A 21065-nucleotide genomic window follows, 5' to 3' on the forward strand; every position below is an offset into this window, starting at 1 on the left:
ATTAATTAATAAATTAAACATAAATCAAAGCAAAATCCCTAGATATTCTATTTGGAAATTTCAAGTATATGTTGATGAATAAAGGGAGATCTAGAAAGAAAATGTTATAAATGCATATTAATGAGAAACAGGCACTGAGAGATTTAAAAATCATATTAAATACTATAATAATTTAGACAATGTAGTACCAGTGCATAAATAGAATTCCAAGGAATAGACACAGGAATATAAATTTAGCATGTAACCAAATGGGTATTTTAATCAGTGGAAAGAGAATATTCAATACAAGACTCTGAAATGAAAAAAAAAGTTTTTAAACTATAATGGGGCACCTGGGTGGCTCAGTTGGTTAAGGTCTGATTCTTGATTTCGGCTCAGGTCATGATTCCAGCATGGTAGGATCAAGCCCTGCATCTGGCTCCTTGCTGAGCACTGAGTGTAGACCCTGCTTGAGATTCTCTCATTCTCTCATTCTCTCATTCTCTCATTCTCTCATTCTCTCTCTCTCTCTCTCTCTCTCTCTCTCTCTCTCTCTCTCTCTCCCTCCCTCTGCTCCTCTCTCCTGCTTTTGTGCTCTCTCTCTCTCAAAATAAATTTAAAAAATGAAACAAAAAAAGATAATGAAACAAATGTCTTACCACTAAACAATATTGCATTCTTACTTCATATTATATCCCCAAATAATTTCATGTGGACTAAAATGAAAAGTGTAAAAAAGTGGTAACCAGAAAAGAATGCCATGGCTCTAACATGTGTGTGTGTGTGTGTGTGTGTGTGTGTGTGTGTGTGTGTGTATTTGTATTTAGGCTTAAATCAATTTATTCAAGTTGATTTATTTAAATGAAAGATAAGGAACTTGGAGAGGATGATCTGTAAGGCTATTTCCAGTTCTAACATCTCATGAAATATGAAATAGGGTGGGGGAGAGGAGGCTAATCTAGTAATCAAATATTTACCTGTTGTTTCTTTGTTTAAAGTGGCACAGACAAGAGATGATGTAATAAAAGAAGTCTGATGACTTGGAAGAGCGTGATATCTAAGCACATAATTGATCTTACCAAGTCCTGTCACTGTTACTGTTGTCTGGGACTGGATCTTTCCAAACTGGTTTTCTGCCTCACAAATATAGGTTCCTTTATCATTTGCCCATAAATCTAAAAAAAAAAAAAAGAGAGAGAGAGAGAGATCGTTTACTCATTCAACACCATCTATGAAGCATAATCATGCCAGACACAATGCTCAAATTTGTGGGTGGAAAATGTGTGTGTACTGCCTTTTGTTACTTCCCATTCTACAGGAGGAGACATACATAAGAACCAACAATCACACCACAGTGTGATAAATGCTGTATACAAGTTTCAAACAATGAGCTGTGGGAGCACAGAGACACAGAGACATGAGAGACTGATGGCATGCAGAGGAATTAGGGAGGGATGCACGTAGTAGGTAATATACAAGCTGTACTGTAAACAGCAGGTAGAAGGAAGGGCAGTCTAAGCCCAATGGGCTGCAAAGACAAAAGCATGACTTGAAAAATCAAGGTCTGTGCAAATAATGTAAAGCTGCACCACCAATGGATGCTGCAGCACCACTTTGGGGGTATTTTGAAGGTTTGCAAGGGAGAAAGGGAATTTTTTTTTGTTTTGTTTTGTTTTTTTTTAGTTGGCCCAATGATTGGGGGAGCATACTGGCATTTACTGGGCAAGAAGTAGGTAGGCCATGCAGAGGGCAGATTCATGGAAGGAACAATTATCCCAAATCCAGCAAGACTTCTGAAGATCCCACTGGAAATTCATGGGTTTGATGGCTTTGTTTATAATTATATAATAATTATATGTATCAGTCTACATTTGAGCTGTCAAATTTATGGTGATGCACATAAACATGTATGCATATTGTGTAGACATTTCTGGAGTATTTATCTATTGAAATGTCTATTATTTCAGTAAAAATTACTTTATTTTCCTTTGTACTACATTTTGGATATTAAAAGAGTTTTTATTGGGGCGCCTGGGTGGCGCAGTCGGTTAAGCGTCCGACTTCAGCCAGGTCACGATCTCGCGGTCCGTGAGTTCGAGCCCCGCGTCAGGCTCTGGGCTGATGGCTCGGAGCCTGGAGCCTGTTTCCGACTCTGTGTCTCCCTCTCTCTCTGCCCCTCCCCCGTTCATGCTCTGTCTCTCTCTGTCCCAAAAATAAATAAAAAATGTTGAAAAAAAAAAAAAGTTTTTATTATGTAGATAGGTCAAAAAGATAGACTTTGTTTCAGGATAATAAGAAGGATCTTACAAAATATTTTTTAATTAAGGAGGGTGTTAAAGGGATCAGGATGAACACTACTAGGTTGTGTGGACATAGTCAGGGGTCAAGCTAAAGACAGAGTGTGGTGCCTTGTAAAGAGTGTGGTTTGTCTTGTGAGCAACAAGGGAGTCAACAGATTTTAAATAGGGAAATGATTATAATCCTTGCAAATATCTTCACTAAATAAGCACAGTTTAATCTACTGATAAGATTTGACAGAGAAAAATGTAGCTTTCCATTATGAACAGTTCCATTTATCTCAAATAAAGAGCAGTGACAAAGCTCCTACTTCTTTATTAACCATAGGCATATAACTTCAGAATTACATCTGGTAAGTTCAGGCAGTATCCACTCTCAACAACAGCAAACATTCATTTGCAAAGGAAAATTCACCAAATCATCTGGTTAATAAGTCACATTGTTTTTACCCAAGATATTTTTCATATTATCAACTCTTGGATTAATTTGTATAGGAATACATAAGACTGCAGAAAATGGTTTCTAATCTCTACTTTCCTTCTAGATAGTTTAAGGTGGACAGTTAGGCAACCACTGGTCAATATGTTGCCCTCTTTCATTCTTCCTTTTTACATCACCTCTAACTGATTTGTTTCAGGTCTAATTTGTTACCCAGGCTTTTCTCATCACTATTATTACCCCACATGTATAACCCTGTAAGCCTCCCCCATTTTCATATCTTTTATCCTGCAGAGGGGTTGTCCTGCAGTGAAGCTTGGAGGGCTGTTTTCTACCTCATCAAAAGCATTTCTTCACCTGCACATTCCAGGTCCTGCATGATCTGACCCAGTAGGTACTTTTGTGGCCATCCCCTTAGATGGTGGGTTGTAAAATGCCTAAGTGGGGGACCCCATATAAGACTTCTGTCTTAACCACAGAGCCTAGCCCAGAGCTAATTACTTAAGCACTTCCAATTAGTTTAATTCATATTTGGAAGTTTAAGTGGCTAATGTAGATTTAATATTGTTAATAAACATGGAAATCACTTACTGAAGGCTTTCTACAAAATAACCCCAAAGATACAATTACCCTTTAAAAATCAGTTACTTGACTAAATGTTTTTATTCCTCTAGTGCCACTATTCAAACATTCTGAATATTATTTGAAAAAGTACAAAGTATTTACAAATATTTGAATGCTTAATAGCTTATAGGCAAAATTCTTGGATGATAGAGTACTTTTTTAAAAATCTTACACTCCAGGTGGATATAATTTTTAATCAAGGAGCTTCCATAGAGTATAGAGTCCCTATGGTTATATACTGTTGGTCAAAAATAATTCATTAAAGTTAACTAACTACTATTTTAATATTTTACCTTTCTATACAGCAGTTGGTATAAGAGTCAATAAAATGTGATCACTTATTCACCTAGAGGCCCAGGTAACTCTATTTGTAATAAGAACCATTGAGATATGAAGAAGTCACATTGCTTCACAAGCCTTTATGATATCACATACATTTGAATAAAATATAATTTATGACAATTCCAAAATATAAGAGCTTAACACCATTTTAAAGTGAAATCCAACAAACACAAAATGTGTTATGATTAATTCACAATTTTACACATAGTAATCCCTGTGTATAAAACATGAATGTATAATAAATGTGCATACTTGTACAAAATATATTTCCTTTAACCTACTTGAAATAAAGAGAGCTCCTGTTCTTAGTTGGCTGATGGAACTCACTGAAAAGGGTCTTGAGAAGATTGGCATGTTGTCTGACCTCCGCCATTTAATCTTTGGTTCTGGATAACCCTGGACATAGCAAGGTAGTGTCACATTTGAGCCAATTTCCATAGACACATCAGCAGGTTCTTGTATGAAAACTGGAGGTGCTGGAAGATATTTAAAACAAACAAAAAAAGGTCATTGGGACAGTGTAAAGGCACATTAAATATAAACTTCATTATTAAAATGTCAACAGATCGAATCTGAATCAGGTATTGTTCACATAATATTATAAATTTACCCTTTACTCCTGTATGCTATTGAAATAGCAGATATTTCTTTTTTGCTTTATAAATGAATAGAGGCACAAAGAAGTTCAACTACTTCCTTAAAGTGACAAATGATAAAGAGAGTGGAATTCAAGAGTGGGAATTTCAATCAAGACTACTTTAAATAAAGAGAACCTTTCATTTTAGAAATTTCTTTTCAATTTTAGTTAATGTCATACTGCTCAAATCTTTGAACTTTCTTATAAATAAATTTGCCTTATAATGAAATATTTTTGACACTTTCCAAAACTTAACTCCTACTGGTTTAAAGAACTTAATTTATACTAGAGCACATTCTTTAACAGATCACTGTATCTCCAGCTAAAATATTTAATCCTAAATTAAATCTTTGCTCTATATCACATTCTTGCTTCTCAGTATCTTTCACCTTTGGTTTGTTTTTTGGTTTTTGGTTTTTTTTTACATTTTTTAATTAAAGGATTTTAAGCTTGAGAATCAATAATAACAACAGAATATAGTATTTGATAAAAAGAGAATAATGAGAGCTTAATATCTTAGAGTTAAAATCTGATTCAGAAATTATAAAATCATAGATTAAAAGGCTACAGTTATCCACATAATTTAGGTAAACACAGAAGCCAGGAGGAAGAATTAGAAATGTGTTGTTGGCACAACTTGAAAAACATGGGAAGGAAATACAGGAGAAAGCTATCAGCCAGCCCAAATAAGTTCCCCAGAACTTATAAGTAATGATGTATGAGGCATCAGACAAGGAGGTAGAATGCTTTAAAGCATTCATGAAGTAATTCATGAAACCTGCTCATGTTGGATTCTAAGAGGAGGAGCCCAAGAGAGGGATCCTTGGTAACGTCAAGGTTAAATATTGCTTAGGAATTCAACTATCACTTACAAAGCAAGGACTGTTATAGGTGCTTTCCATTAATTTTCTCATTTGATCTTCACAATAACGCTGTCGGGTAAGTATTATTATTACTCAAATTTTATAGATGAAGAAATTGACACACAGATTTGCTAAGTATTACATGGAATTGAAGACTGGAGGTAGGATTGAAAACCAGGTTGATACTGGTAACAGTTTTTTGTCATTTTATCAGCCTCCCCTTTTCTATGAGTTCCTACAACTGCTCAAAGTCAAGGTGTTTAGCAAGCTAATAAAAATGGGTGCGGAGATCACTTCTTTCTTTCTCATTGGGAATTTTGAGACTCGGATGCAGTTGTCTCCTGAGCAGCATTAATGCTTTATTAACCTAGGCTAAAGGATATCCTCTAACTTTGCAGCCTCATCTCCCATTATTCACCTACAGAAATCTTATTCAAGGGACCATCAGAACTCTTTACTCTTCTCTAAATAAGGATTAACCATTTTCATACCAGTACCTGTGTTACAGTCATCCCTCTCAAATGCAATGTTGGTAACTGATCTCTGGCTATTGAAATATTGACAATTCTTTAGTCCAGTTCAAAAGGTCCCTCTTTGAGGCCATCTCTCATCCTCCCAGATGGACATGACTTCCTCCCTCTGTGAGGTACAAAACTCACTCTGTACCACTTCCATGGTAATGGCCTTATCCAGCCTTTTATTAGACTGTGTGTTTGATTTTCCCTAGAGAGTTTATGTTTGCAACCATATTTTATCTTTTATAGCAGCTAACCTAGTACTTTGTGCATTATACATGGTTGCTCAATATCTGTGAATGAGTGAATCAATATTAAAATGCTTCAATAATAATGTAGTATGTGCATTTGTATATGTATGTAAGTGTATGTGGTGTTAACAACCTTGATCTTTTGAAAAAAACATGGCAATTTCAGAAGCCTGCTGTTGGTTTATTGAGCCTAAATAAAATAAAATTAAATTAAATCCACAATGTAATATGTTTTTAACAAGAAGGAGAGTAGCTGTGTTTAGATTTCTCTTATTCCACCTATGTGGGAAACTGACATATAAAATTCATAGGCAAAATAAACATTTTAAAAACAATTCATAAAGTAGCTCATTGTTTTTCTATCCTAGGTGTAAAGGACTAGTTACTTTTCTCTGCATTGACAGTAGTCATTTATCCCAGAGCGAGTTGCTTTTTGGAGACATAGAGGTTATAAAAGTCTCAGGATGTGTTAGATGCAGAGTATGGGCAGCTAGATGTGGAAATGGGGCAGAAAATCAATTTCAGAAGAACAAAAAGATATGCAGAAGCCTGGGGTTGACCAGACATTTGAGAGGAAACCAAGCTTACTGACACAGCAGAACATAGCCATCAGTCAAAATGGAAACAAATCAGAATTTTCAGAAGTAAAAAAGCCAAGAACGAACTGGACTAGAAAAGGATAAGCAGAGCTCAAGTTGTGCCCATAAAACTCGGTTAAGACAGGAGAAGTCATCTGTGGTGAAGAAGCTTTGGGAACAGTGTCAGGTACAAGACAAGCAAAAGGTTAGGGAATATACATCCTGGTACCAGAAAACAAGGCAAATGAGAGTACCAGGCACTAGGTAAGGAGCCAAGAGAGCATCAGTGACAAGGAAACCTCAAAAATGAAGCAACTCCTAACTCAAGCCAAGAAGCCTTCTAAATACTTCCTACTCTTGATTGTGGCCAATTCGAACTCCAAGTGAGTTATATTGGGTGGATGGTAAACAGATTAGCAGGGCTACGGAAGGGGCAGTGGTGACTGTAGTACAAAACACCGGTTTGTTCAGAGGAGGCTGTGTTGCGTAGAGATGTTACAGTCCGTTAGGTGGTTTTAAATGGCAGCTCCATTATTTCTTAGTCTGCAAAACTGGAAAATTCTTTTACTTCCCTCAGTCTAAATCTATGAACAATAAGGAGATAATAACGTTTCCTATCTCATGTTGTTAAAAGACCTGGTCTTTATTAATCATTTAGCATGTAGTAATCACCCAAATATTAACTATCACTAGTTATAAACAGTGTTGAATTCATGCATTAAATCTTAGCTCCAGGGGCGCCTGGGTGGCTCAGTCGGTTGAGCCACTGACTTCAGCTCAGGTCATGATCTCACAGTTTTTGAGTTCAAGCCCCGCGTCAGGCTCTGGGCTGACAGCTCAGAGCCTGGAGCCTGCTTCGGATTCTGTGTCTCCCTCTCTCTCTGCCCCTCCCCCACTCATGCTCTGTCTCTGTCTCAGAAATAAATAAACATTAAAAAAAATTTTTTTTAAATATTAGCTCCAGAACTTAATAAAACTATTATTAATTGCAATATCAGCTTCTGCATACAGCCTGTCAGGATTATGCTTGATCACTGTGATCCCTTAAGTATTTACATGCAAACCCCTTGAGAACTGTAAAATTAATGCATGGTACAGCTTTGTTGTCGCTCACTGATAGATATGGCTGTGTACATACATCATTTTGAAAATAGAAAGTCACAAACAGATTGACCATGTTGCTCTAAAATCTATTGCATAAAATTATTCTGGTTCCTTTGGTGATAATTAAATGTATACCCACTTGGGCAACTCTAGCATTGCATTAGTCAAAGATTTTCTTTCCTAAAATGGCTGAACACACTGTTTTGGTTCTAGCAAACCACAAAACACAAAACCACAGTCTAGGACTCAAACCCTGAGTGGTGTGGAATGTTGCAAATAAAATCGCTGCCAGGCCAACATTTTGTTTGATGTAGCCAATCTTCTTCTCTTCCAAATGACTTCACAATTCACTACCTCTTTTTAAAAAAAGGATGGAAAGCACTGGTAACTTTCCCTCTTGACCTGAAATGTCCATAACTCAGAGCCCTGGTAATGAGAAGCAGGAAAAAGGAGACTCACTACAAGAAGCTATAACTCAACAATAATATTGAACAGCTTTATTACTATTAGTTTTTTGATCTACTATTGATGCAAAGTAATAGGCCCACAAAAACAATCTGAAAGTCCAACAGCTACATGATAGGGATAAAGGTATGTTTTTCTTTTTAGGTCATAAGCTACTTAAATTTATGCCCGATAGTTTTGGAACTCAAATGAATTTTATGCACTACTACTAATAGTAGTAGTAAAGGCTTGAATTGTCTCAAGCCTTTAAAGAAAATCAGTTGGAAACAGTGACTTTCATATTAAAAGCCCAATGCTTAATCTTAAATACTATGCCACTATTATATATGCATTGCTATATTACTTTTTAAGACGCAGAGAATCAGAATGGTAATTCAATTTGTGGAGTTCATTTTTTTGATACATGTGCCATTAAGCAGCTTTAGATGAACAGCAGTAACCAATGGACATGCTGAATGCACATGGGTGATGATGCTACATTTCAAATTTATAACCAACGTATCAGGTAGGTACTCTTAAAAGTCAGGCAGAAAACCCAGCCTCTCTCCAAAGCCCATTCTCTTAGCCACTATATAAATTCTGAGGAAAAGTTTGGTTTTTTGTTTGTTTGCTTCTAAACCTAACAGTGATAACCACAACCATCACTGCAACTGTGATTTGCACAGGCCTTAGCAGTTACACCCTGTGTCTGCTAGGATATGGGACCATAGTTTTATGTGGACAGAAAAGGTCTAACCAAACTTTGTGAGCCACAGTGATCAGAATTCTAATGGTGGGTAAGGATAGTTATTAAGGCATAATGGATGCATGTATGGCGATGGTGTTAGAATGAAGTTATCTGGCAACTGTTAATGATCATGGTTACAGTAAGGACACAATTGAGTTCATGTTAATAGCTCCAACAGAACAATTACTGGAATAAAAGTTGAGAAGCCATTGTTTTAGAAAAGGTCATAGTGGGGCGCCTGGGTGGCTCAGTCAGTTAAGCGTCCAACTTCGGCTCAGGTCATGATCTCGCGGTCCGTGAGTTCAAGCCCCGCATCGGGCTCTGTGCTGACTGCTCAGAGCATGGAGCCTGTTTCAGATTCTGTGTCTCCCTCTCTCTCTGACCCTCCCCCGTTCATTCTCTGTCTCTGTCTCAAAAATAAATAAATGTTAAGAAAAATTAAAAAAAAAAAAAGAAAAGGTCATAGAGAGTGAAGATCTTGAATATGAGTGAAGATAAAACAAAATTCAGTTCAAGGAATGAGGATAAATACAAAATATTGGTTAGGATGTTTCCTAATCCAATGAAAATCACTCCAGCACAGATAGCCCTAAGGCTACATGGATTTTCACTAGTCAACAGCGAGAACCTGGAAACTTCAGAAACTAAAAATATCAAGAAGGCAGTAAGTAAGCAAGGAAATGTGTATGTTGTTTATATTTTCCATAATCTTGGAGAGGGGTGAGAGTGTCATTCCCCTTTTGCTGGGAACAATTACTCAGGCTAATTCATTCTTCCTTAAAGCCAGACAACTCTAGAAAGATGTTGGGTCAATATAAAATACCTGAGCAGGAAAGAGGAAGAGGCAGAACTAGAAAATGTTGGGAATTTGAAACACGATACTTTATATATTTCTTAGAAACAAGAATTCTGCACCAAGTGACCCTCTTCATTTGGGCCTCACATTTCTAAAAGCATTCCTTGTGTTTTAACTTCAGATATCCTCCACCCGGAGATTCCAATCTTATTTCCAAGGCACTTCTCTCAATAACCTCAGCTTTTAGTCATGGTCAAACACATTTTGCTGTGCCTTAGATTCTACAGTGGTCTTTATGGCCATTTCCAGCTCTGTTGATTCTACCCCAAGAGCATAATCACCAAGAGTACAGAGTGTTCACCAGACAGCCCAGGGGCAAGGGGATCATAAAAGATCCCAGGAGGAAAGAAATTAGTTTATATGAAACAACATATTAAGCTTGGAGGGCCAGGATATTCATTTAGAGAATTAAGATAGAACTGGAATGGTTTGTATTACTTTATCCTAAAAAAAAAAATCTGCATTTTCTTTATAGTTCCCAACTTTTGTTTAAAAAAAAAAAAACAGTTGAGGCATGAAAATCATCATACATAAATGAAAATACAATTTAAGAAAATGTCATATTTTATAAGTTTAATGTCAATGTTTGAATTATTTGTTAGAATTAAGCTGCCAGGTTCCTTTTCATACAAAGCAAGCTCTGTTTTATTTCATGTGTTCCTACACTGTGTATCAATTATTTTTTAAGAAACATGACATAGAGAGACAAAGAAGGAGAAAGAACTAAACTTCTTGAGTAATCTGATGACAGTGGTCATACACATGCTGTATCCTTCACATTGTGACTGACATTTGTTTGTTGTTAGTACTTGAGGAGTAATTGCTAGTAAAAAAATTTTTTTTAAATAAAAGCACAATGTGCTACCTTTGCTATCATCAACATCTCCAAATTATGGTCTAGAGCCAAAGTCTAATTTCTGGCCTCCAGATGTTAATACTTAGCAATTTTGTGTCGGAACGGATGACTCCTATTATGAAAATGTCTGGCAATACATGATATTCCAGTGAAGCTTATAGTCTCTGATGTCAGATTACCTGGGTTCAAATATCCAGGCTCTGCCCCTCCATAGTTCTGTGATACTGGTCAAGTTACTTAGCTTTGTTACGACTCCTTTTTCTTATCTATATAATGGAGATATTTATAGTATCTTCATCTTAGGATTGCTATGAGAGTTAAATGAGCTAATGCATATAAAAGTTCTTAGCACAATGCATGGTATATAGAAAGCACTTGGTAAATGTTTACCACCATGATTATATTAATAATCTGAGACGCTAACTCTCATTTGTCCTTTCTGACAAACATTTCCACCCAAATGTTTCAGAGTTATTAGCATGGAAAAAACCAAATGTGTCTATCAGAGCTGGATGCTTACAGCCAACATCCAGAGTTATCTTGCCAGCTGCTCTTCCAGCATCATTGACAGCTACACACATATAATCACCAGCATCCAGGTCTTGAGTTTCTTGAATCTTCAAAAGTCCCAAGAGAGGGTCAATAATGAGGAATGTTGAGGGCCTCAGCTCAAGATCCCCTAGGTTAAAACAAAGAGAGAACATTAAACCCTAAAGTATTTACATAGTTTACTCTGCTCTTGGTTTGATTTCAAGACTGCTGAAGAAAATCAACTGTCAAGTTTTTACAATACCGTTGTCTGGCACAACACAGACACTTAATGTTTACGCAAAGAAAGGACAAAGGGTTTGTTGGCACTAAGCTGATTTATTAGTCTGTATGATTCTGTGTGCTAACCAAGAGCCAAAAATCCGGCTCCAGGTATTTCCTACTGTGAATGTACCTAAATAAGAAAGAACTCTTCAAAGCTGTACTGGGGAGGACGAGGTTGGGGAGTGGGGTGTGGGAAAGGATGGCAGCTGTCACTGTGGCTGTGTTGGGTAAGAAGGGAATGGGAAGATGAAGGTTGAAAAAAGGTTTCTACCAGCTTTGTGGCAGGATGAATTTCAGTTATTTAGAAAGTGCTTAGGAGATCCTAAGCTGGTCCACAAAGCTGGTAGAAACCTTTTTTCAACCTTCATCTTCCCATTCCCTTCTTACCCAACACAGCCACAGTGACAGCTGCCATCCTTTCCCACACCCCACTCCCCAACCTCGTCCTCCCCAGTACAGCTTTGAAGAGTTCATTCTTATTTAGGTCTTAAAAACTGAGAACAAACCGAGGGTTGATGGGGGGGTGGGGACGGTGGGTGATGGGTATTGAGGAGGGCACCTGTTGGGATGAGCACTGGGTGTTGTATGGAAACCAATTTGACAATAAATTTCATATTAAAAAATAAAAATAAAATAGGAGTGTTTAATGCATTTTGATTATAATTATTTCTTTGGTATACATATTGTCAGGTCCAAATAAATCTTTTTTTTTTTTTTTTTGTTAGTTAAAAAAAAAAAAGAAAAGAAAGTGCCTAGGAGACTACAGGTGTTCTTTGTTTGGTCAATGGACCGGGTTTTTGGTTTGCTGAATGCTGTCACAGTTAGTGTCTTGTGAGAGGTATAGGCTGCCTGAGAGCATTCTGAGGATTTCTGGAGAAGAAGGGACCACAGCTATTTGGAGATCATAGGGAAGAGCTTGTTGGTAGAAGAGGAAAAACGGGATGATAATTTTTTCTTGAGAGACAGCACGAGTGGGGGGGGGGCGCAGAAAGAGAGGGGGAGAGAAAGAATCCCAAGCAGGCTCCACACTGTAAGTGCAGAGCCCAAGGAGGGGCTCAAACTCACGAAACCGTGAGGTCATGACCTGAGCCGAAACCAAGAGTTGGCCGCTTAACTGACAGAGCCACCCAGGCACCCCTGGATGAGAAATTTCTAACAATGGCCAGAGAGAAGTGTTTTATAGAAATCTCCCATAATACCGCTACTAAATCTGTATTTTTCATCAAGTTCTTGAAGTTGGAGTTACAGGTTTCTCGAAGAGGCAGGTAGGGAATAAATGTGTGGAAAATGAAACCATGCATTGAGTTTGACCTCAGTGTGAGGCTAGAATGACAGCAGAAAAATTAGTTATGTCTGAGTTATCTGTGTATCTCTGATGTTATGTGTCCCTTCAGCCCCTCCAATCCCCTGAGAACCATTTCTCTATGAAGGAAAACAATGCCTTAACTAATCTGTAAGTTAGGTTAGTCTCTCCTTATGTATCTCCTCCTTCAGGGTGACTCCTCTCCCAAGAATGTAATTACCTGGATGGCCAGTTTCATAAAAAAAAATACCTACTACTGGATCTTTAATACTATCTTAGTGTCCACATCCTTTTTGTAAAGAGTAATATCAAACTTCCTGTGGGGATCCTAAAATCTTCCTGGAGGTTGGAAGGCCATTGCTCTTAGGGGTGCACAGCATGCCCAGATGTCAAGTCTAAAAAACTGCTCTCCAAAAGGTCATGTACTACCCTACCTATGTGCTTTGAAGACCACCATAGTATCTCACTTAGCTTCTAACAAAAAAAAAAAAAAAAAAAAAAAAAAAAAAAAAGAGAGAGAGAGAAACCCAGAACAAGTAATCCTCTAGAATACTATAAAAATCACCAATCAACAGACTCAGGGCAACAAGCAGACAATTATCTTTGTTTTTGTTTTATAATTTTGAGGACAGAAGGGGTCAAAGGAACCATAAATTTGAAAACAAAAAAATTGCAATAGCGACCATCAGTGCCAAAAATAAAGTATTTTTCAGCATTCCAATATTTAAAACCCAAATCATCCTTTTAAGCTTGCTACTACATACCACACGAGAATAAGAGAAGCAACCAAAGCTGTGTCTATGTGCCTCTGGGAAATTTTCATAAATAAAAGCAGATGATGTTGACATAAACTTTCCTCCCACTAAGGGAGAATGCAATATGACCTAGCTGTTCATCAAGTATTAGAATGTTTGGACTAAAATGCATTTAGAATTTTGGAATTTACTTCTCCCTTATTTCTTTTGTTTATGTCGAAGGATAAAATCAAGACCTTTTAGCTAGTAGGTTTTTTTTTTCAAAAAAAAAGCTAAAAGAATAGCAATAATGAAAATGTAAATTGGGAAACACCAGTTTAGTCAAGTCATCTACTAAATTAGTCATCAAATTATTGGGAAGCCATTGAGAAATATGGAACTTTGAGATGGTAATGGAATAGGGATTATTTAGTTTTAATATTAGGTAAGATTAGAATTTTTACAGAGTGAAATATACAAACTTTCCTGACAACCCATGCTAGGATTTAACAATCATTACCACTGCAGAGGGTTCTCTTTATGCTGTAATTTAAATTCAATTCTGGTTTCTGTGGATGTAAAGGCTAACAACAGAGAAATCATTATCCCTGGCATAAGATCCTTTCAAATAGTTGATGGGAATTAGTGGTTCTCAAAAATGTTTCCTTCAAACCCCTTTTACACTCTTATAAATTATTGGGGACTTTAACGAGGTTTTTTTTTGTATAGATTATATTTATTTGTATTTAGTACTTTAGAAATTGAAAAAATTTAAATGTATGTATTTATTCTATAATAAACTCATGACATTTTAACATAGTGAACATATTTTATGAGAAATTAATTATTTTTCCAAAAATAAGATAAATTTAGTGAGAAGAGTGGTGTTTCACATTTTGCAAATTTCTAGAATGTCTAGCTTAATAGAAGACAGCTGAGTGCTCATACTTGCTTCTGCATTCATTCTGTTGGATATCACACTTCATGTACCCTCCAAAAACTCCACTATACACTTGTGAGACAATGAGTATGAAAAAGAAAAATAATATGTTAGTATAATTAGGAAAGTAATTTTAGTCTCAGAGATTCTCTGAAAAAAATGACGGGGAACCCCCAACTACTCTTAAGAACCACCAATCTAAATTGAAAAACCTACTTTCTTTAATGTTTCACCAGAAATATCCTCTATAAAACATTTTAATAGTGTCTCTATTCTTTTTTGAACCCACTATATGTTGCTTATTTCTAAAATGAAAAATCCAAAATTTTTATGGGTATTTGTACTTATGCAATTCCTTTTCTCTGATGGCCTGAATAGAATATAATTTATTAATTTATTAATGAATGGTAGGTGCCAGGGGTTTGGGGACAAAGGAAATGAGATATTCTTCAACAGGTATGAAGTTTCAATTATCCAAGAGGAGTAAGTTCTAGAGATCTACTGTGCAACAAAGTGCCCATAGTTAACCATGCTGTATCGCACACTTCAAAATTTGTTAGGACAGATTCCATGTGTTCTTACAATCAATTAATCACTACCTATATTCAATCAGAATTGCTAGAAAAAGGGGTATGAAGAAAAAGTTATTCTTCTGGTTAAGGTAAGGACTCTTCTTCACCCCTTGGTTTCCATAAGGTAGGATTTCCCTAACCTCCCATTGTCTCATCCCTAGCAGAGGTGGAAAAGGAGAGCCCAGCTGCCTCTTCCCCCTTTCTTTCTGGAACCAGTCTGCATCAGAGTTTATCCTCTAATTTTGTTCTTGGTGATCCAGACTCTGCATATGCAATAAATGCTTGCCTGGTACAGATAGGACAGTAGGTTGGCCTATTTCTGGGGTCTATGCCTACTGTGCATACTGTTGATGAACACTGGAGGATGTCTTCTAATTTGGTCTGTCAGTGTTTAATGTCCACATTCTATCTCTGTTGTTTCATAACTGAGAGAAATGGAATAGATTTAACTGGGCCCATTGAACTCCAACATCTTTGGTTTAGAAAGTTAAAAGGCAATCAATTCTAGAATCTTCCATGTGGTCACTGCATGGCTCCCTAACTCCTCCTTACCTTCCAAGCCATTTATGGGACCCAGGTTAACATGAAGACTAAGTTTACTCAGAAAAGTAGCCTCAATTTGGGAAAATAAAAGACTTTCTGTGTGACTCTGCTATCTACAGGCAGAGAAGTCAGCAGGTCACATTAACTTTTAAAAAAGAGAACTACTGCTTCTATAACACATTTTTTTCTGGATTTATTTAATTATGATGTGACTTTGACACTGATTATCTATTTCATTTGTAATTCAAAGACTTAAGATTTTTAAATAACTAAAATTACAGCTTATGGTAACTGAAATAAGCCTAATTAAGAAGCAAATCCAGAAACACTTTCTTATCAGAGAAAACATGAAGACAAAAAATCATTTAACATAGAAAACCATGAAAATAGCATTACCTCCTAGTTTTTCTGTTTTTGATTTGTATTATTTAAATGTGTTTGTTTTCTACATAAAGCCTTTCTTTTTCACCTCATGTTCCCCAAGAGTTTGAACCCGAGGTGAATTCATAATTTTGTGATTATGACATCAACCCGTTGCTATGGGAATGTCTGTGATTTAACAAACAGAATCACAACAATAGTTCTTTGTACTGTTTAGCATTTTTCATCTGAAGATTAAAAAGTATTTTGCAAACAGCATCTCAATAATCCTAGCAACCTCCCTGTTAGAGTGTTTGCGGGAATTTTTCTTTCTCATATATTGGAAGAACTGAGACAGAAACAGAAGCAGGACATTTTACACAGATATCTACTGTCAGCATCTGAGCCTGGACCAGGACCCGAGAGTATTCTTACTAAGACAAACAACACATTACTGTTATTTTATTATAGAATCACAAAGGTGTAATCTTTATGTTACGAATGTAGGGAGATAATTTCCATGCTTGATATAAGCATCTACTATGCATGATGATGCCCATCACACTGTCTTTCAACTACCTGTAAGCTTTAATGTTATGTCTTTTTTTGAGCACTTTATAGAAAGTGTCCTTGGGAATCTAGAAAACTTTCTAATAGTGACAGCTATTATCTCTAAGTGAATTGAAATCAGGAAAGCCATTTTAAACGTTAACAGAGTATTCTTGGACAATTTTCTACAGGAAACAATCCTAAACTAACAAAGAGAATGTTCAGCTGGATTAGCAAAGGCGAACTTTTCCTGCTTTGATTTTCACGGTCCTATAATCCACACCAGATGTCAAATCTTGAAATTTAGAGTTCAGAATTTTGAACTATTGTCTCTAGTGAGATCATAAACACATTTTATGGGGCTGCTAAGTCACACACCAAAACAAAATTTTAACAAATCATTTTTTTAAAAGAGAAAACAAAACCAAGTGAACCAGACATGAACATATTTAAGAAATGTACCTTTGAACCACTTAACTCGAGGTGGAGGAATACCAGAAGTTTTACATTCCATAACTGTTGTATCCCCAAGAGCAACCAAGAGCTCGCTCTGAACTACGATCAACTTCGGGGCTTCTGAAAAAAAACAAACATGCAAATCGTCAACATCTGGCCCAGTGCCACGTGGACCTTGTTCATGATTACACTAAATGAACCAATTTAGCAAAATCTACCAGTATTTATGAGCTTGTGGTTATTTCAATGTTTATAAACAGAATGAAACTCTTATAATGCAAGTGTTCATAGATAGATGTATGTGATGAAAAGATTATTTATTAAGGCCAAAAATATATATTAGGCAAAAATAATTCTGATAAAAGAGTACAAAAAATTAGGAAATTAATTGAAAGGTCTTTATGAAAAAAAAAAGAGATATATAAGGAAAGACAAGTCTTAGAAATCTGAACATCTTATAGAAATAGTAAGTAATACTGAAGGAACAGAGAGAAGAGTAATAGTAATAAAAATATCAAAAGAGCTATGATAAGGCTGACTTGGCTAAATTATGAGGATAATATAATTGTAGATGAATTTGTTGTAATATTTTCTATGTGATTTTAAGGATATTCATGTTTCACTACAGAGAGAGGGTTGTAGTCTAAGGGTAAAAGTTCCATCTATAAAAAGTAGAGTCTCCATTCTCTTTTTGCCTTTGATGCTAAATACATACATTCTCTAAGTTTCTTTGCCTAATTCTTTAGAGTTCACTCATACATTTTTCTCTTAGCTGGGCATGTTAGGACTTTCTAATTTCAACTGAAGTAGTTAAAAAGAAATTGAATTAACTTCTCAAAGATCATGTTATCCCTCTCCTAGAAAGAAAGCTTTCAGTGAATTCATTCCACAATTCTCTAGTTTGGCTTTCAAAAATCATACACTGGTACAGAGCTTTCTCTTGTAACTTACCTTCCATAACACTTTCTTACTCATCACAAGGTACAGAGCAAAATGGTAGCCCAAAGCGCCCCCTACCCTCTCCTATCTTCCTGTTTTTGCAAAGCTGTTTCCTCTGCCTGAAATGCCCTTCGCCACAACTCTTCTAATCCCACTTGTTCCTCCAGACTGAGCTTAAGTCCTGTCTCCTTTGAGAAATCTTTACAAATTCCCAGTCAGAATTAATCTTCCTCTCCACCAGTCCTCTGCTATAGTACTAGTCTGTCTGCTTTCTTCTATATCTCTATGTATAGCCATTCCCATTATGCAGGCTCTCAAAAAGTAAGGACTTCATAACATACATCTTTTATTTCACATTCCACAATTTTAGATACTCTGGGCAATTAATAAGGTGAATAAGTGGGTCAACTATTTTAGCTTCTTTGTGAATGAACTGAAATTTGTGTCTATGATTCAGAATCTATTTCAACCTGCTTTCTACAGTCCCACTGTCTCTTTCTTCTCTAATCTTCCAAACTTACCATGTGCCTTCCTCATTTCTATCAATGAAGACCACTTCTTTCTATGCTTTCAGCTTTGATATTTACAATACTTTTGCTACCTCCCTCATCTATACACACCAAATTACAATTCTTAATTTTTATTGTAGCTTTCTTACTCTCCACTGCCAGTTTCACTACCTTACCATAAATGGCAGGGTAGACTGCTAGCCATTAATTATTCACAATTACAAACTAACACTGAACATGTCATGTCCTTGTCCTTTATTTGTTTAAGAAAGACCAAATTAAAAGAAATACTCTATTCTGTTATATATTATTAGAGTATATGATTAATTAAAATATATTAGACTATATATTATATGTTATTATACATTTTATTATGGAATATTTATTATAATTATCACAAAATGCATCCTCAATAAATGCTTGAGTTTGGAGGGGAAAAACTGAAGATGCAAAGTGAAATAACAGCTAGACAGGATAAATGACAGAAATGTTATAAACATGTCATTACTATAGAAATACTATAAAGCTTTAAATATAAGTTAAAAATATAAAATGGAAGTTGAGGTAAACTAGAAAGGATATAGAATTTATTAATATGTAAGCAAAATATTGCAAAGAACAGAAAAGCCATGGAAATACAGACTTTGTAGACAATCTGGGACTCTACCACAAGATGTAAGCCTCCTAGATTTCTACTGAATGATGAAGCTATCCACTCCCTGACCTTTTTTTTTTTTTAATTTTTTTTTTCAACATTTTTTTATTTATTTTTGGGACAGAGAGAGACATAGCATGAACGGGGGAGGGGCAGAGAGAGAGGGAGACACAGAATCGGAAACAGGCTCCAGGCTCCGAGCCATCAGCCCAGAGCCTGACGCGGGGCTCGAACTCACGGACCGCGAGATCGTGACCTGGCTGAAGTCGGACGCTTAACCGACTGCGCCACCCAGGCGCCCCTCCACTCCCTGAACTTTTAACTTAAATGTTACAATATTTGCTTTAATGAATGTGTGAAATAAACAATCAATTATAAGACTGGTTATAACTGATTCCTAATATTAATTTTCAGGAAAGTACTTTTACATTGCTTGATATGATATGCATCCTATTTTAATTGCTTTTTAAACTGATTATACTTGCCAATATATCTAAGGGTAGAAGTCTGTTTGTCTGTTCCAGCTGCATTACTTGCCAGGCAACCATAAATCCCTGCATCTTTGGGAACTGCATTTTTGATAAATAAGGTACCTTCTGAGGTCATCCTATACCTATGGACAAAAGAAAATAAAATTGAAAATACCCTAGTAACAGTATGAAGAAACTATAGTACCTCCTTACAAATATTTTAGACTTATATTTTTGATGCTGTTTACAAAAACCATTAATGTCATCATTTTATAAGAAATATAGTAGACGTAGTAGTAATAATAATAACAATAATCATAAGAGATGCCAGTATTCAGTACTTGCTATGTGCCAGAAAGTGCTCCAGAAGTTTTACGTTTATTAATGTTTTAAATCTTCACAATTACCCAGTGAGTTAGATACGATTATTATCTCTGTTTTACAGATGAGTAAAGGGAATATATATAACTCACCCAAAGGCAGTTAGTAAATGGAAGAAGTGGAATTTGCAAACAGGCAATCACACTCTGTAAACTGCTATGCTAAATGATTCCTCACAATGAAAACCTGAGAGATACAATGCCTGCTGTCACACAGCAAGTCAGTGATGAGTCTAGAAATAGAATCTGGCTCATACCTAAGCCCTCCTCCTCAGACAAAACCCAGAGTTATGGAAGCTCAATAGCTGGAAGCTTCCTTGTTTCTGTTCCCCATGGTCATTGCACTCTGAGCGTGAGGAGATTCAATGTCTTTAAAAGGCATCCATCAGATAAAATATATCTCAATGCAGTATGGCAAAAGTGACTAGGAATTACAAAGAATGTCTGCACACATTTTAATTAGAGCTACTGTTCCATCCGTGAGATCTCCTTCTCTCCTATTAAATCCCATGACCATATCTTTAATAGATCAGTGGAAACTACATATTGCCCCCTAGAACATTTATTTTCCCCATTTCAATTATTCAAGGTAAGCCAAGGGTTATGGTGTCATGTTTCCAATGCAAAGTATCATGAAGCTCTTAGTCCTGGCCATTAAATTCAAGACTGCAGAACATCCAACTCTGTCAAGTCATCATTTATTATTTTATGGACATTTCCTGGCCTATTTAGAAAATCGAATGCTGTGGATTTTGGTCAAAGCTCCCTCAACCATAGGGACTTAGTCACATTAGTTTCGTCTGGCTTTTGATTCATTCTAATTAATATTTCACTCAGTAAAAACAAAGAATGTGATACAAACCCAGTACCTGTGTGAACCCATGATAAACATATCATTAATGGTCCAGGTGATCTTTGGTTTGGGAAAACCTGTTGCAGAACACATGATGGAGACTTCAGATCCCCCTGTGAATGATTGATTCTTGGGCATCACAGTGACTTTGGGTGGTTCTGCAAATAGAAAGAAACATATATGGCGAAATGGCAACTTATCCTGATGTTAAGAGCTTCCTATCTTAGCAGATTTGTAGGCTTCTTACCACACCTTTATTTTTATTTGCACTTTCAAGAATTCGTTTATAAAAGTAACAACCAAGTTGCAGCAGGTATTTGGGAGATCTTCCCCAAAGTTGACAGGAGTTGCAGACTCTGCACCCTTGCTCTCTGTGGCCCAGGTTGCATGAGACTGGGGTTCTTGGTCCCTACAGAGCCCCTCTTCTCCCTGAAAGCCTGATGCTGTGGCTGGGAC

The 21065-nt window shown here is 36.4% G+C and overlaps 1 protein-coding gene across 3 annotated transcripts in view; it reads right to left on the minus strand.

Moving 5' to 3' along the window:
* Nucleotides 1-21065, minus strand: part of HMCN1 (hemicentin 1) — a 481286-nt gene that overhangs the window by 236945 nt on the left and 223276 nt on the right. For 2 of the 3 annotated variants that reach the window (XM_058700608.1, XM_058700606.1), the window contains exons 12-17: nt 20626-20767; nt 19392-19519; nt 16810-16923; nt 11054-11212; nt 3963-4157; nt 1059-1154 (exon numbers count right to left, since the gene is read on the minus strand). In XM_058700608.1, coding sequence (XP_058556591.1) covers nt 1059-1154; nt 3963-4157; nt 11054-11212; nt 16810-16923; nt 19392-19519; nt 20626-20767 — 834 coding nt within the window. Of the gene's footprint in view, nt 1-1058; nt 1155-3962; nt 4158-11053; nt 11213-16809; nt 16924-19391; nt 19520-20618; nt 20768-21065 lie in introns of those variants that run through there. The other variant, XM_058700609.1, reaches the window with a different exon arrangement.

This window comes from Neofelis nebulosa, chromosome 15 (assembly GCF_028018385.1).
Source record: "Neofelis nebulosa isolate mNeoNeb1 chromosome 15, mNeoNeb1.pri, whole genome shotgun sequence".
Classification (NCBI taxonomy): domain Eukaryota; kingdom Metazoa; phylum Chordata; class Mammalia; order Carnivora; family Felidae; genus Neofelis; species Neofelis nebulosa.